Here is a 14,807-nt window from a genome sequence, read left to right as displayed (position 1 = left end):
CACACACTCACACACGCTCACTCACACACGCTCACTCATGCACTCTCACAGAAACACACGCTCACTCTCACACGCTCACTCACACACGCTCACTCGTGCACTCTCACAGAAACACACAGTCACACACGCTCACTCACACGCTCTCACAGAAACACACGCTCACTCACACGCTCTCACAGAAACACACAGTCACACACGCTCACTCACACGCTCTCACAGAAACACACGCTCACTCACACGCTCTCACAGAAACACACAGTCACACACGCTCACTCACACGCTCTCACAGAAACACACACTCACACACGCTCACTCACACACGCTCACTCACACACGCTCACTCACACACGCTCACTCATGCACTCTCACAGAAACACACACTCACACACGCTCACTCACACACGCTCACTCACACACGCTCACTCTCACACGCTCACTCATGCACACTCACACAGAAACACACACTCACACAGAAACACACGCTCACTCTCACACGCTCACTCTCACACGCTCACTCACACATGCTCACTCATGCACACTCACACAGAAATACACACACTCACACACACTCACACACACTCATACTCACACACGCTCACACATGCACTCTCACAGAAACCCACGCTCACTCTCACACGCTCACTCACTCACACTCTGACACAGAAACACACACACACTCACTCACGCATAGTCACACATAGAAACACACGCACTCATACACACTCACACACACTCACATACGCTCACTCCCTCATGCACACTCACAGAAATACACACACTCACTCATGCACACTCTCACATAAACACTCACACACACTCACTCACGCACACTCTCACACAGAAACACACTCATACACCCTCATACACACACTCACTCACACACACACACTCATGTACACTCTCACACAGAAATTCACACACTCATACACACTCACTCACACACACTCATAGACAGACACAGTCACGCACACACTCACACACATACTTACTCACTCACTCACACACACACTCACTCATGGACACACACAGTCACACATACACAAACTCACTTACACACATACTCTCACACACCACTCACACACACTCACTAAGTCATAGACAGGCACAGTCACACACACACACTCACCACTCACACACTCGCTCACACGCTCACTTACACACACTCACACACTCTCACAACCTCACGCATACACACACTCACACATACACTCACATTCAGCCACACACCATCACACACACAGTCACACACTCACAGACAGACATACACACTCACTGAGACACAGTCACACACTCACACACACACTCATAGACATACACATACTCACTCACACACACACACACACTCACACACGGAGACACACTCATACACACTCACACAAACATATACTCACATTCACACACACTCACACACACTCACTCATACATGCACATACACAGGCACATGTAAGCACACACATGCACTCTTTCATACATGCACACAGACACACACACACACACACAGACAAACATACACACACATATGCACTCACACATATATACACACACACAAACACATATGCCCGTGAGCACACTCATAAGTACACACATGCATAAGTACACGTTCCCTCACAGCCGCCCGCACACATGTGCAAAGCACATGTGCCCATGTAAACGCACACACATGCACACACATGCACACACACTGACTCATACAATCACAGAATAACACACGCGCCCACCCATACACACCCTCACGTACGCGCGCACACCCTCGCAAGCACACACACGCATGCACAGGTACGCACGCAAGCGCACTGACACACGTTCACACACACACACACACACACACACACACACACACACCGGAACAAGGGAGAAACATCGACACAGGACCCGCGGTCAGCAAAAAGCGACCCATTACCAGACGGGGGGGGGGGAGGGGGGTTCAAAGGCGGGAGACCCGGCCTCCGACAGTGAATCTCATTTCTCTCTCTTCACGTTCACTTATTTTGTGTTAAAACAAATCGAAAGAGGAAAAAAGAATAACCAGCTTTCAAAACTCTCCAAAAAGAGCCGACAAAGACACGAAAACCATCCGGTTAGCTTTAATAGTTTGGTTCAAAAAAAAGAAAACAAGAGAGACGGATCGCGGTAAAGAAAGCGGGGGGGTGGGTGGGTGGGGAGGGTGGGGAGGGAGGGGGGGGGGAGGATAAGATGCAACGTCGAGAGCGGCGCACAAAAAAAAAAGACTCGGAAGATGAAAAAAAAAACGGAGGAAGCTTTTCGAAATGAAAGATTTAAGAAAAAAATATATATTTCGGAGGAGGGGGGGGGGGTCGGGAGAGGGGGTGGGGTGGAGGGTGGGAAGGCGATCATTTAGCATGCATCGGGAAAAAAAAAATACCTTCGTCTTCGGGACCGTTGAAGGCGTCGTTATCGTCGGGTTTTTTGGTGATCGGACCTAAGAGCAGAAAAAAAACAAGGGGAAGAGGAAAAGAGATTTCAAAAACCAACAACCTGCGGATTTCTTTTTGTTTTGTTTCTCCCCCTGTCAATCACCTTTATTCCATTCTTTAAAAAAAAAAATTGAGAAACACAAGTCAAGAATTGATCCGGAATTTAAAAAAAAAAATATCCTCGAGGAGCAGATTCGACGAGCCAGGGAAGAAAAAAAAAAAAGAGAAAGAAAAGATAACAGACCAGGCTGCAAGATGCGCAAGAAAATACGTGTTTTTTTTTTTCCGCCTTCGACTCAATTTGAAAGAGAGAGAGAGAGAGAGAGAGAGACAGAGAGAGGGAATGAAAGAAAGAGAGAGGAGGGGAGGGGAGAGGAGGGGAGGGGGGGGGGGGGAAAAAAAAGAGTTAAGACAATCCCAAAAAAGAGCAAAATTCGATCCACCATCCACCCCCTCTCCCTCCACCCACCCCCCCCCCCCCCTCCCGCCCCGCCACCCACCGCCCCCCCACTCCGTTCAAGTACCCCGGAAGGAGGGGTAAAAAAAAAAACACCTGGGTCGGCCTGTAAGGTCTCACTTCGCCCGATAACTTGGGGCAGCACGGTAGCATTGTGGATAGCACAATCGCTTCACAGCTCCAGGGTCCCAGGTTCGATTCCCGGCTTGGGTCACCGTCTGTGCGGAGTCTGCACATCCTCCCCGTGTGTGCGTGGGTTTCCTCCGGGTGCTCCGGTTTCCTCCCACAGTCCAAAGATGTGCAGGTTAGGGTGGATTGGCCGTGATAAATTGCCCCCAGTGTCCAAAATTGCCCTTGGTGTTGGGTGGGGTTACTGGGTTATGGGGATAGGGTGGAGGGGTTGACCTTGGGTAGGGTGCTCTTTCCAAGAGCCGGTGCAGGACTCGATGGGCCGAATGGCCTCCTTCTGCACTGTAGATTCTACGATAATCTATGATAAACTCTCACTGTCCCCCCCCCCCACCCGCCAAAAAACAAATTTGGTCAACCCATCAAAGAAGGCCCCCACCCCCAGCCCCCACCCCTCACTCCTACCCGTCTCTCACTGCGTGCCCAAAAATGTTTTTAGAAACTGCTTCCAAGAGACGACGCCGTTTTTGAGCGCGGTTTTTTTTCCTCTCTCTCGCAAAATCGACGTCGCAGCAAGAAAATAAAAGGTCACGGCCGGATCCGGCGGCCATTTTGTCTCACACGTTGTGGGGGTGGGGGGGGGGGGGGGCGGAAGGGGTGGTTTGGCTGGGCCTCTCAGCCGAGCGCAGGCCGAGGTTTGCCCCAGTCAGGCCTTCATTTATTTTTTGTACCACGACGGGGTCAGCCCCGCCGCTTGGCAAGGACCCCAGAGGAAGGGGCCTCTCTCTCCGTTTTTGAAATGAAAAATGAAAATGAAAATGGCTTATTGTCACGAGTAGGCTTCAATGAAGTTACTGTGAAAAGCCCCTAGTCGCCACATTCCCGGCGCCTGTCCGGGGAGGCTGGTACGGGAATCGAACCGTGCTGCTGGCCTGCCTTGGCCTGCTTTCAAAGCCAGCGATTTAGCCCAGTGAGCTAAACCAGCCCCTTTTTTTGGAGGGGGTGGGGGAGGGGGTGAGAAAACATTGATGGGCGGGCGGGCAGGGTGGGTGGGGGGCGGACGAGGGGTAATCTGTATTTAGATTTATTGTCACGCGCTCCGAGGTATGGTTCTGCGCACAGTCCAGACAGATCGCTCCGTGCGTGACAGACTAAAATCAGAGGACACACGGTAAAGGCACGGAGGACTAATAGAAATCTCTCCCCGTCCAGACACGGTTAGGGCGACACGGTGGCACAGCGGTTAGCACAATTGCTTCACAGCGCCAGGGTCCTGGGTTCGATTCCCGGCTGGGTCACTGTCTGTGTGGAGTCTGCACGTCCTCCCCCCGTGTCGGCGTGGGTTTCCTCCGGGTGCTCCGGTTTCCTCCCACAGCCCAAAGATGTGCGGGTTAGGTGGATTGGCCATGATAAATTGCCCGTAGTGTCCTAAAAAGTAAGGTTAAGGGAGGGGTTGTTGGGTTACGGTATAGGGTGGATACGTGGGTTTGAGTAGGGTGATCATGGCTCGGCACAACATCGAGGGCCGAAGGGCCTGTTCTGTGCTGTACTGTTCTATGTTCTATACCGAGGCTCTGATGTGCCTTCCCATACCAGCCTCCCCGAACAGGCGCCGGAATGTGGCGACTAGGGGCTTTTCACAGTAACTTCATTGAAGCCGACTCGTGACAATAAGCCATTTTCATTTTTTCAGTTTTCATAAGGAAAACAAAAACGATCGGTTGCCGATCGGTAGTAAGGCTTCGAAGCTCGCAAGGCCCGTGATGTCAAAGGTCATTTATCCTTCGGGCGAAACGCTTCAGCTCAGCTATTCGGCGACCGCTGCCAGCATCTGGGGAACTCCGTGGGAGGGAGGGAAACGTCCCAAACCTGGGGGGGCGGCCCGTTGCGGACCTTCTGAAGGCCGGCCGTCGGGTAACGACGGTCGGCGCGAAGTGGCATCGAGGAAACGTGAGCGACGCGAGCGAGCTTTCCCTCACCGGTCGACTCAGAGGGCGCACGGCTTCCTTGCCAGAGATCTGGAGCTGGGTTCTCTGCCCTCCACCCCCCCCCACCCCACCCCCCCCCCCCACCCCCACCCCCAGCTACCTGTCTGTCGCGGCAAAGGGGGATTCTCCTCCCTCGCCACTTGTCAACGGGATTTCACATTGAAGCCGTCCCCACGCTGTTGGGGAAACTCTCGGGCGAAGGCTGCGCTGTAGGAATCCCAAAGGCCGGAGGCCCCTGGCCGATATGTTGAGGAATGTGGAATGTACGGGCGGGGGTGCGGGGGGTGGGGGGGGGGGGGGGGCTGACGAGCGTGCTGCGCTTGATGTCGCCTGCATGGGCTCAGGAATTGGCGTCAGGAGCTCCGCTCTTGTCGGCCTCGGGTCTCAGAGCGAGCGGTTGGCGGGAAACGGGAACGATGGGAAACAGGTAGATGTGGGCTGGCAGGGTTGAGCTGGGCAGACAGGAGGCGGATGCAGTTTGGCCCTCAGCGTCTCGGAGAGGACGGACGACATCGGTTAAGAAGGGCGTGCGTGTCAATATTTGAAGGTGGTTGGTCAGTTTGGCAAGCTGGGATCGGCTTAGGAAGCAAGGGCATTTAACAGTAGCTGGTTGGAGGTCAAGTAGGGTATTGCGTCTGATCGATCGTAGAACCCCAGCAGTGCTGAAGGAGGCCAATCGGCCCATCCAGTCTGCACCAACCCTCCGAAAGAACACTCTCTCAAGGCACACTCCCCCGCCCTAACCCTGTAGCCGACCCTGCACACCCCCTGGACAACTTATAATTCCGTAGAATTCCGACAGTGCAGAAGGAGGCCATTCGGCCCATCGTGTCTGCACCGACCCTCTGAAAGAGCCCCCTATCTAGGCCCACTCTCCCTGTCCTATCCCCATGACACCACCTAACCTGCACAGCCCTGGACACGAAGGGGCGATTTAGCCTGGCCGATCCACCCAACCTGCACGTCTTTGGACTGTGGGAGGAAACCGGAGCACCCGGAGGAAACCCACGCACACACGGGGAGGACGTGCAGACTCCGCACAGACAGTGACCCGAGCCGGGAATCGAACCCGGGACCCTGGAGCTGTGAAGCAACTGTGCTAACCACTGTGCTACCGTGCATGCGGGGGTGACTTAATACCGTGCGAATTCCTACAGCACAGAAGGAGGCCATTCGGCCCGTCGGGTCTTGTACTGTGCCGCCACGCTTTCCCCAATCAGGAGATCTTTCCTCTTTCCAATATTCGGGGGATTTTTGTTTGTGTGTCTCAATGTCCCTGGATTAAAGCCCTTGGATTTCATGTCGATCTGTCAATCTACATTCGTGTCCAAACATCTCGTGTACTGCATTGGACAAGAACTCCCAGTAACCCAATAGAAAGGTGGAAACGTTGCGTTCAGCCACCCTGCAGCAAAATGGGACCGCGACTGGGGTGCAGTGGGTCTTCTGACTGGGAGCATTTAAACCAGTACGGCAGGGGGGGGGGGGAGCTTAGAAGATGTGATAACTGAAGGGGAATAGAGAACCAAAATAAAAGAACTATATCAGGGAGCAAAAAATGTGACAAGCGTGAAAAGGGAGGTGGTCAATGCAGGATTGAGGGTGTTGTACCGAAATGCGCGCAGTACGCGGAACAAGATAAATGGTAGAACCCTCAAGAGTATTGAAAGTCAGAGAGATCTAGGTGTACAGGTCCACAGGTCACTGAAATGGGCGACACAGGTGGAGAAGGTAGTCAAGAAGGCATGCTTGCCTTCATTGGCCGGGGCATTGAGTATAAGAATTGGCAAGTCATGTTACAGCTGTACAGAACCTTAGTTAGGCCACACTTGGGGTATAGTGTTCAATTCTGCTCGCCACACTACCAGAAGGATGTGGAGGCTTTAGAGAGGGTGCAGAAGAGATTTACCAGGATGTTGCCTGGTATGGAGGGCATTAGCTATGAGGAGCGGTTGAATAAAGTCGGTTTGTTCTCACTGGAACGACGGAGGTTGAGGGGCGACCTGATAGAGGTCTACAAAATTATGAGGGGCATAGACAGAGTGGACTAGTCAGAGGCTTTTCCCAGGGTAGAGGAGGTCAATTACTAGGGGGCATAGGTTTAAGGTGCGAGGGGCAAGGTTTAGAGGAGATGTACGAGGCAATGTTTGTTTACACAGAGGGTAGTGGGTGCCTGGAACTCGCTGCCGGAGGAGGTGGTGGAAGCAGGGACGATAGTGACGTTTAAGGGGCATCTTGACAAATACATGAATAGGATGGGGAATAGAGGGATACGGACCCAGGAAGTGTAGAAGATTTTAGTTTAGACAGGCAGCATGGTCAGCACAGGCTGGGAGGGCCGAAGGGCCTGTTCCTGTGCTGTACTTTTCTTTGTTCTTTGAGCTCATTGTGCACATTGAAATTGGCCGGTACGATGTTGTAGGCGTCACAGAGACGTGGCTGCAAGGGGGTCAGAGCTGGGGCCTAAATATCCAAGGATATGTCTCCTATCCAAAGGACAGGCAGATGGGCAAAGGGGGTGGGGTTGCATTGTTAGTAAGGAATGAAGTTAAATCGATAGCAAGGAGCGATATAGGATCAGAAGGCATAGAATCTGTGGGTAGAGTTGAGGAATCGCAAAGGTAAAAAGACCCTGATGGGAGGTATGTACAGGCCCCCTAGCAATAGTCAGGATCTGGGGCAGAAAATAAATCAGGAGTTACATAGATAGAATTTACAGTGTAGAAGGAGGCCATTCGGCCCATTGAGTCTGCACCGGCTCCTGGAAAGAGCACCCTACCCAAGATCAACACCTCCACCCTATCCCCATAACCCAGTAACCCCACCCAACACTAAGGGCAATTTTGGACACTACGGGCAATTTATCATGGCCAATCCACCCTAACCTGCACATCTTTGGACTGTGGGAGGAAACCGGAGCACCCGGAGGAAACCCACGCACACACGGGGAGGATGTGCAGACTCCGCACAGACAGTGACCCAGCCGGGAATCGAACCTGGGACCCTGGAGCTGTGAAGCAATTGTGCTATCCACAATGCTACCGTGCTGCCCCTCAATGCTACCGTGCTGCCAAGACTTGATTAGGGAACTTAAGGTGAAGGAACCCTTAGGGAGCAGCGACCACAATATAATAGAATTTACCCTGCAGTTTGAGAGGGAGAAGCTGCAATCAGATGTAACGGTATTACAGTTAAATAAGGGTAACTACAAAGACATGAGGGAGGAGCCGGCCAGAGTTGATTGGAGAAGGAGCCGAGCAGGGAAGGCAGTGGAACAGCAATGGCAGGAGTTTTGGGGGTTATTCGGGAGGCACAACAGAAATTCATCCCAAGGAGGAGGAAACACGCTAAGGGGAGGACAAGGCATCCATGGCTGACGAGGGAAGTCAAGGGACAGCATAAAGGCTAAAGAAAAAGCATACAAAGTGGCGAGGATTAGTGAGAAGCCAGAGGATTGGGAAGCCTTTAAAACCGAGCAGAGGACAACTAGAAAAGCAATAAGGGGGGAGAAGATGACGGACGAGTGCAAGCTAGCTGGTAATATAAAGGAAGATAGGAAGAGTTTTTTTCAATATATAAAAGGTAAGAGAGAGGCAAAGATAGACATTGGACCACTGGAAAACGTGGCTGGAGAAGTGGCTGGAAACAAAGAAATGGCAGAGGAACTGAATAGTTACTTTGCATCAGTCTTCACGGTGGAAGACACCAGTGGGATGCCAGAGCTCCAGGAGAACCAGGGGGCAGAGGTGAGAGCAGTGACCATTACTAAGGTGAAGGTTCTGTGGAAACTGAAAGGTCTGAAGGTGGATAAGTCGCCTGGGCCGGATGGACTACACCCCAGGGTCCTGAAAGAGACAACTGAGGGAATTGTGGAAGCATCTTTCAGGAATCACTGGAGGCAGGAAGGGTCCCAGAGGACTGGAAAGTGGCCAATGTAACACCCCTGTTAAGAAGGGAGGGAGGCAGAAGATGGGAAATTATAGGCCGGTTAGCCTGACTTCGGTCATTGGTAAGATTTTAGAGTCTGTTATTAAAGATGAGATCGCGGAGTACTTAGAAGTGCATGGTAAAGTAGGACTGAGTCAGCACGGCTTTGTCAAAGGGAGGTCATGTCTGACAAATCTGTTAGAGTTCTTTGAGGAAGTAACAAGGAAGTTAGACAAAGGAGAACCAGAGGACGTGATTTATTTAGATTTCAAGAAGGCCTTTGACAAGGTGCCAAATAGGAGACGGTTAAATAAGTTAAGAGCCCGTGGTGTTCAGGGTAAGATCCTGGCATGGACAGAGGATTGGCTGACTGGCAGAAGGCAGAGAGTGGGGATAAAGGGGCAGTCGGTGACGAGCGTTGTACCTCGGGAGTCTATGCTGGGACCACAACTTTTCACGGTTGCTAAGTTTGCAGATGATACAAAGATCTGTAGAGGGACGGGTAGTATTGAGGAAGCAGGGGGGCTGCAGAAGGATTTGGACAAGCTAGGAGAGTGGGCAATGAAGTGGCAGATGGAATACAATGTGGAAAAGTGTGAGGTTATGCACCTTGGAAGGAGAAATGGAGGCATAGACTATTTTCTAAATGGGGAAATGCTTCGAAAATCAGAAGCACAAAGGGACTTGGGAGTCCTTGTTCACGATTCTCTTAAGGTTAATGTGCAGGTTCAGTCGGCAGTTAGGAAGGCAAATGCAATGTTCGCATTCATGTCGAGAGGGCTGGAATACAAGACCAGGGATGTACTTCTGAGGCTGTATTTTGGGGCAGCAGGGTAGCATGGTAGCATGGTGGTTAGCATAAATGCTTCACAGCTCCAGGGTCCCAGGTTCGATTCCGGCTTGGGCCACTGTCTGTGTGGAGTCTGCACGTCCTCCCCGTGTGTGCGTGGGTTTCCTCCGGGTGCTCCGGTTTCCTCCCACAGCCCAAAGATGTGCGGGTTAGGTGGATTGGCCATGCTAAATTGCCCGTAGTGTCCTAAAAAAAAAGTAAGGTTAAGGGGGGGGTTGTTGGGTTACGGGTATAGGGTGGATACGTGGGTTTGAGTAGGGTGATCATTGCTCGGCACAACATTGAGGGCCGAAGGGCCTGTTCTGTGCTGTACTGTTCTATGTTCTATGTTCTATCAGGCTCTGGTCAGACCCCATTTGGAGTACTGAGAGCAGTTTTGGGTCCCGTATCTAAGGAAGGAAGTGCTGGCCTTGGAAAGGGTCCAGAGGAGGTTCACAAGAACGATCCCTGGAAATGAAGAGCTTGTCGTATGGAGGAATGGTTGAGGACTCTGGGTCTGTACTCGTTGGAGTTCAGAAGGATGAAGGTGGATCTTATTGAAACTTACAGGATACTGTGAGGCCTGGATAGAGTGGACGAGGAGAGGATGTTTCCACTTGTAGGATAAACTAGAACCAGAGGACACCATCTCAGACTGAAGGGACGACCCTTTAAAACAGAGATGAGGGGGAATTTCTTCAGCCAGAGGGTGGTGAATCTGTGGAACTCTTTGCCGCAGAAGGCTGTGGAGGCCAAATCACTGAGTGTCTTTAAGACAGAGATAGATAGGCTCTTGATCAATAAGGGATCAGGGGTTATGGGGAGAAGGCAGGAGAATGGGGATGAGGAAATATCCGCCATGATTGAATGGCGGAGCAGATGGGCCGAGTGGCCTAATCCTGTTTCTATGTCTTATGGTCTGAAGAAAGGATCTAACTTCAACAGGAACAGGTCATTCACTGCCCACGAGAAGGAACATCTGGAAATAGGCAATGTCCAATGAGGGGGCACGGTTTATAAATCAGGGGTCTCCCATTTCCAACAGAATTGAGGAAGGAAGTTCCTCTCTCAGAGGCTCAGCCAATCTCTACAGTGCAGAAGGAGGCCATTCGGCCCATCGAGTCTGCACCGGCTCTTGGAAGAGCACCCTACCCAGGTCGACTCCCCCCACGCTATCCCTGTAACCCTATCTAACTTTTGGACACTAAGGGACAATTTAGCACGGCCAATCCACCTAACCTGAACATCTTTGGACACTGAGGGACAATTTAGCACGGCCAATCCACCTAACCTGCACATCTTTGGACACTGAGGGACAATTTAGCATGGCCAATCCACCTAACCTGCACATCTTTGGACACTGAGGGGCAATTCAGCATGGCCAATCCACCTAACCTGCACATCTTTGGACACTAAGGAGCAATTTAGCACGGCCAATCCACCTAACCTGCACATCTTTGGACACTAAGGGACAATTTAGCATAGCCAATCCACCTAACCTGTACATCTTTGGACACTGAGGGGCAATTCAGCACGGCCAATCCACCTAACCTGCACATCTTTGGACACTAAGGAGCAATTTATCATGGCCAATCCACCTAACCTGCACATCTTTGGACACTGAGGGACAATTTAGCATGGCCAATCCACCTAACCTGCACATCTTTGGACACTGAGGGACAATTTAGCACGGCCAATCCACCTAACCTGCACATCTTTGGACACTAAGGAGCAATTTATCATGGCCAATCCACCTAACCTGCACATCTTTGGACACTAAGGGGCAATTTAGCATGGCCAATCCACCTAACCTGCACATCTTTGGACACTAAGGGGCAATTTAGCACGGCCAATCCACCTAACCTGCACATCTTTGGACACTAAGGGGCAATTTAGCACGGCCAATCCACCTAACCTGCACATCTTTGGACACTAAGGGGCAATTTAGCATGGCCAATCCACCTAACCTGCACATTTTTGGACACTAAGGGGCAATTTAGCACGGCCAATCCACCTAACCTGCACATCTTTGGACACTAAGGGACAATTTAGCATAGCCAATCCACCTAACCTGTACATCTTTGGACACTGAGGGGCAATTCAGCATGGCCAATCCACCTAACCTGCACATCTTTGGACACTGAGGGACAATTTAGCACGGCCAATCCACCTAACCTGCACATCTTTGGACACTGAGGGACAATTTAGCACGGCCAATCCACCTAACCTGCACATCTTTGGACACTGAGGGACAATTTAGCACGGCCAATCCACCTAACCTGCACATCTTTGGACACTGAGGGGCAATTCAGCATGGCCAATCCACCTAACCTGCACATCTTTGGACACTGAGGGACAATTTAGCACGGCCAATCCACCTAACCTGCACATCTTTTGACTGTGGGAAGGAACCGGAGCACCCGGGGGGAAACCCACGCAGACACGGGGAGAACGTGCAGACTCCTGTAGCAGGGTTACGGGGGGGTGGGGCGGGGGGAGTGGGCCTCGGTGTGGTCCTCCTTCAGAGGGTCGGTGGTGCCTCGATGGGCCGAACGGCCTCCTTCCGCACTGTCGGAATTCTATGAGATTCCACAGAATGCAGAAACAAAAGCAGCAAGACCTTGTGAAAAATGCTGAAAAGTTCACACCGCGCTCGGTGATCCGTGAGGCATCGAAAAAACACCTTGAGCCTCGAAACCGGGTGAAAAATATTTTGAACTGAGATCACAAATCTTGAGAGCAGCAATCGCAATCTCGGGAATAGTGCTCACAATCTAGGAGGATTTGTCGCAAGCGTTTTCTAAAAGCACGTCACAGGTTAATTGGCAGATAGCACTCCGTGTCAAGTGTCAGGGCTGGCTGATCAGTTAAAAAAGCTTTTGAGTATTCGACTTCTAGTCTATCTTGGGAACAAGCAAAGTCATGTGCACACGCACACACACACACACACACACGCACACGCACACGCACACATCCAGACACACATATGCACACACACACACACACACACACACACATATACAAGATGAGCTATCACATCCTCCTTTCTTCCACTGGAAGCCGACCAATACACATTCGGACGCTCTCACACTCTGTACACACTCAAAATGTACAGGTGTGCTTGGAAAATCTGTTCACCTGCTCTGTGGCAATATCTCAACTCCATATCCGAGACAGGTGGAGACCTTGAACTTAAAAATTTTAAGGAAGGCATCAAATGGTCATTCAACATGTTAATTCAATCACCAAACACATTTTTAAAATTTTGTCGCTTTTAAACCGGGAAAAAAAAAAATCGCTCGGGGCATCAGAAATTTCAGTTCCTGAGAAAAAGAAAAACATTTTCTTTTGAGCCGCCATTTACTGAATTTGGGCTTTCCCTTCCGTAACATGCTGACACAAAAGACGTGGCTGAGAGAGCGTGACAACAGACAGGAAGATCAACTTGAAATGATAAACATGCAATACGGGGGGAAAAAAAGACCTTCTGACTCATTGCCGATTGGCAGATGTGATGCGTCGGGTGACGGACGGGACCTTCTGCCGCAGCAGAAGTACGCTTACCTGGGAAAATGGAACGGGTGGGGGGGGGGGGCTCTTTGCTCTCGAGACAGGAAGGTCAAAGATTGACCCGATGGAGCTTCTGAAAACCCGGAAGGGATTTGGGAGACGAGACTAGGGGCCGGAACTATTCTCCGTACTGCAACCAAAAGGTACGTGTCCAAATTACCAATGGCACAAAGACAGGTCGAGTTGTAAGAAGTCTGACTAGAAGGATAATGATTGGGTTGCCGGAAAAAACTGTGGAAAAATTTGAGGTCCCCCCCCACCCCCCTTTTGGTACTGAACAGGATAGACTGGGCTAAATGGTGCGAATTTTAGAGAAGGCCCAAAGAGACTTTGGGACCCAGGTCCATCGGTCATTAAGGTGTCTTGAGGAAGGACAGTTAAGCAAACCAGTGAATGGCCTTTCTTTCGGGAGGGCTGGAGAACAAGGGGTAGGAGTCCACGATTCAGCCACCCTCGGCCCCGCTTCGACCAACCTTGGCGTTATTTGAGGGGTTCTGGGCATCACGCCACGGGGGGGGGGGGGGGGGGGGGGGGGGGGCTCCATCAGGCTCCATCAATTTGGGTTTGACGCCCGGTTTCCAAGCGTTAGGTTGTGGAGGGAAATGACACTAACTGTCTGCGGCCTGTCTGGTTCACCGACGTCCGTTCAAAGGCACCAAGGGGAACAGACGGAGAGAGAAACCGCTCCCCGCCGGTTGGGGAGGCGAGGAATCCGATCCAGGCCTTCCAGGAGTGAAATGAGGGCCGGGATTCACCGTGGTGGGTCCGCCCCGCTACCCCTAACCTTTGGACACCAAGGGGCAATTCATCACGGCCAATCCACCCTAACCCGCACATCTTTGGACTGTGGGAGGAAACCGGAGCACCCGGAGGAAACCCACGCAGACACGGGGAGGACGTGCAGACTCCGCACAGACAGTGACCCAGCCGGGAATCGAACCTGGGACCCTGGAGCTGTGAGGCTAACCACTGTGCTACCGTGCCGCCCCAGACCGTTTGACTCCTGAAAAGAGATGCAAGTTGCCAAAGCCTTGGGGGTGCTACCCGGGCAGCACTAGCTGAGCAATCCTGATTGCGCTAATATCTACACTAACAACCAATTTCAGGCGTGGCTCATTTCTGATTGCTACTAGCAACATCTATCCATGCACCCAATCTCCACAAGCGGGGGAGAGGGGGGGAGGGGGTGAGGATGGGGGAGAGGGGGGAGGATGGGGGGAGGGGGGAGAGGGGGGAGGGGGTGAGGATGGGGGGAGGGGGGGAGAGGGGGGGAGGGGGGGAGGGGGTGAGGATGGGGGGAGAGGGGGAGGATGGGGGGAGAGGGGGGGAGAGGGGGGAGGGGGTGAGGATGGGGGGAGAGGGGGAGGATGGGGGGAGAGGGGGGAGAGGGGGAGGGGGTGAGGATGTGGGAGAGGGGGCGGATGGGGGGAGAGGGGGGGAGGGGGGAGGGGGTGAGGATGGGGGCAGAGGGG

At 52.1% G+C, this 14,807-nt stretch overlaps 1 protein-coding gene across 1 annotated transcript in view; it reads right to left on the bottom strand.

The window, feature by feature from the left end:
- Positions 1-2,351: 2,351 nt before the first annotated feature.
- LOC119958274 (neuroligin-1-like) overlaps positions 2,352-14,807 on the bottom strand; it is a 62,766-nt gene continuing 50,310 nt past the window's right edge. The window contains exon 2 of the mRNA XM_038786704.1: positions 2,352-2,440. Coding sequence (XP_038642632.1) covers positions 2,352-2,440 — 89 coding nt within the window. The remainder of the gene's footprint in view (positions 2,441-14,807) is intronic.

This window comes from Scyliorhinus canicula, chromosome 29 (genome assembly GCF_902713615.1).
Source record: "Scyliorhinus canicula chromosome 29, sScyCan1.1, whole genome shotgun sequence".
Taxonomy (NCBI): Eukaryota; Metazoa; Chordata; class Chondrichthyes; order Carcharhiniformes; family Scyliorhinidae; genus Scyliorhinus; species Scyliorhinus canicula.
This window is presented reverse-complemented; position numbering and strand designations above follow the sequence as displayed.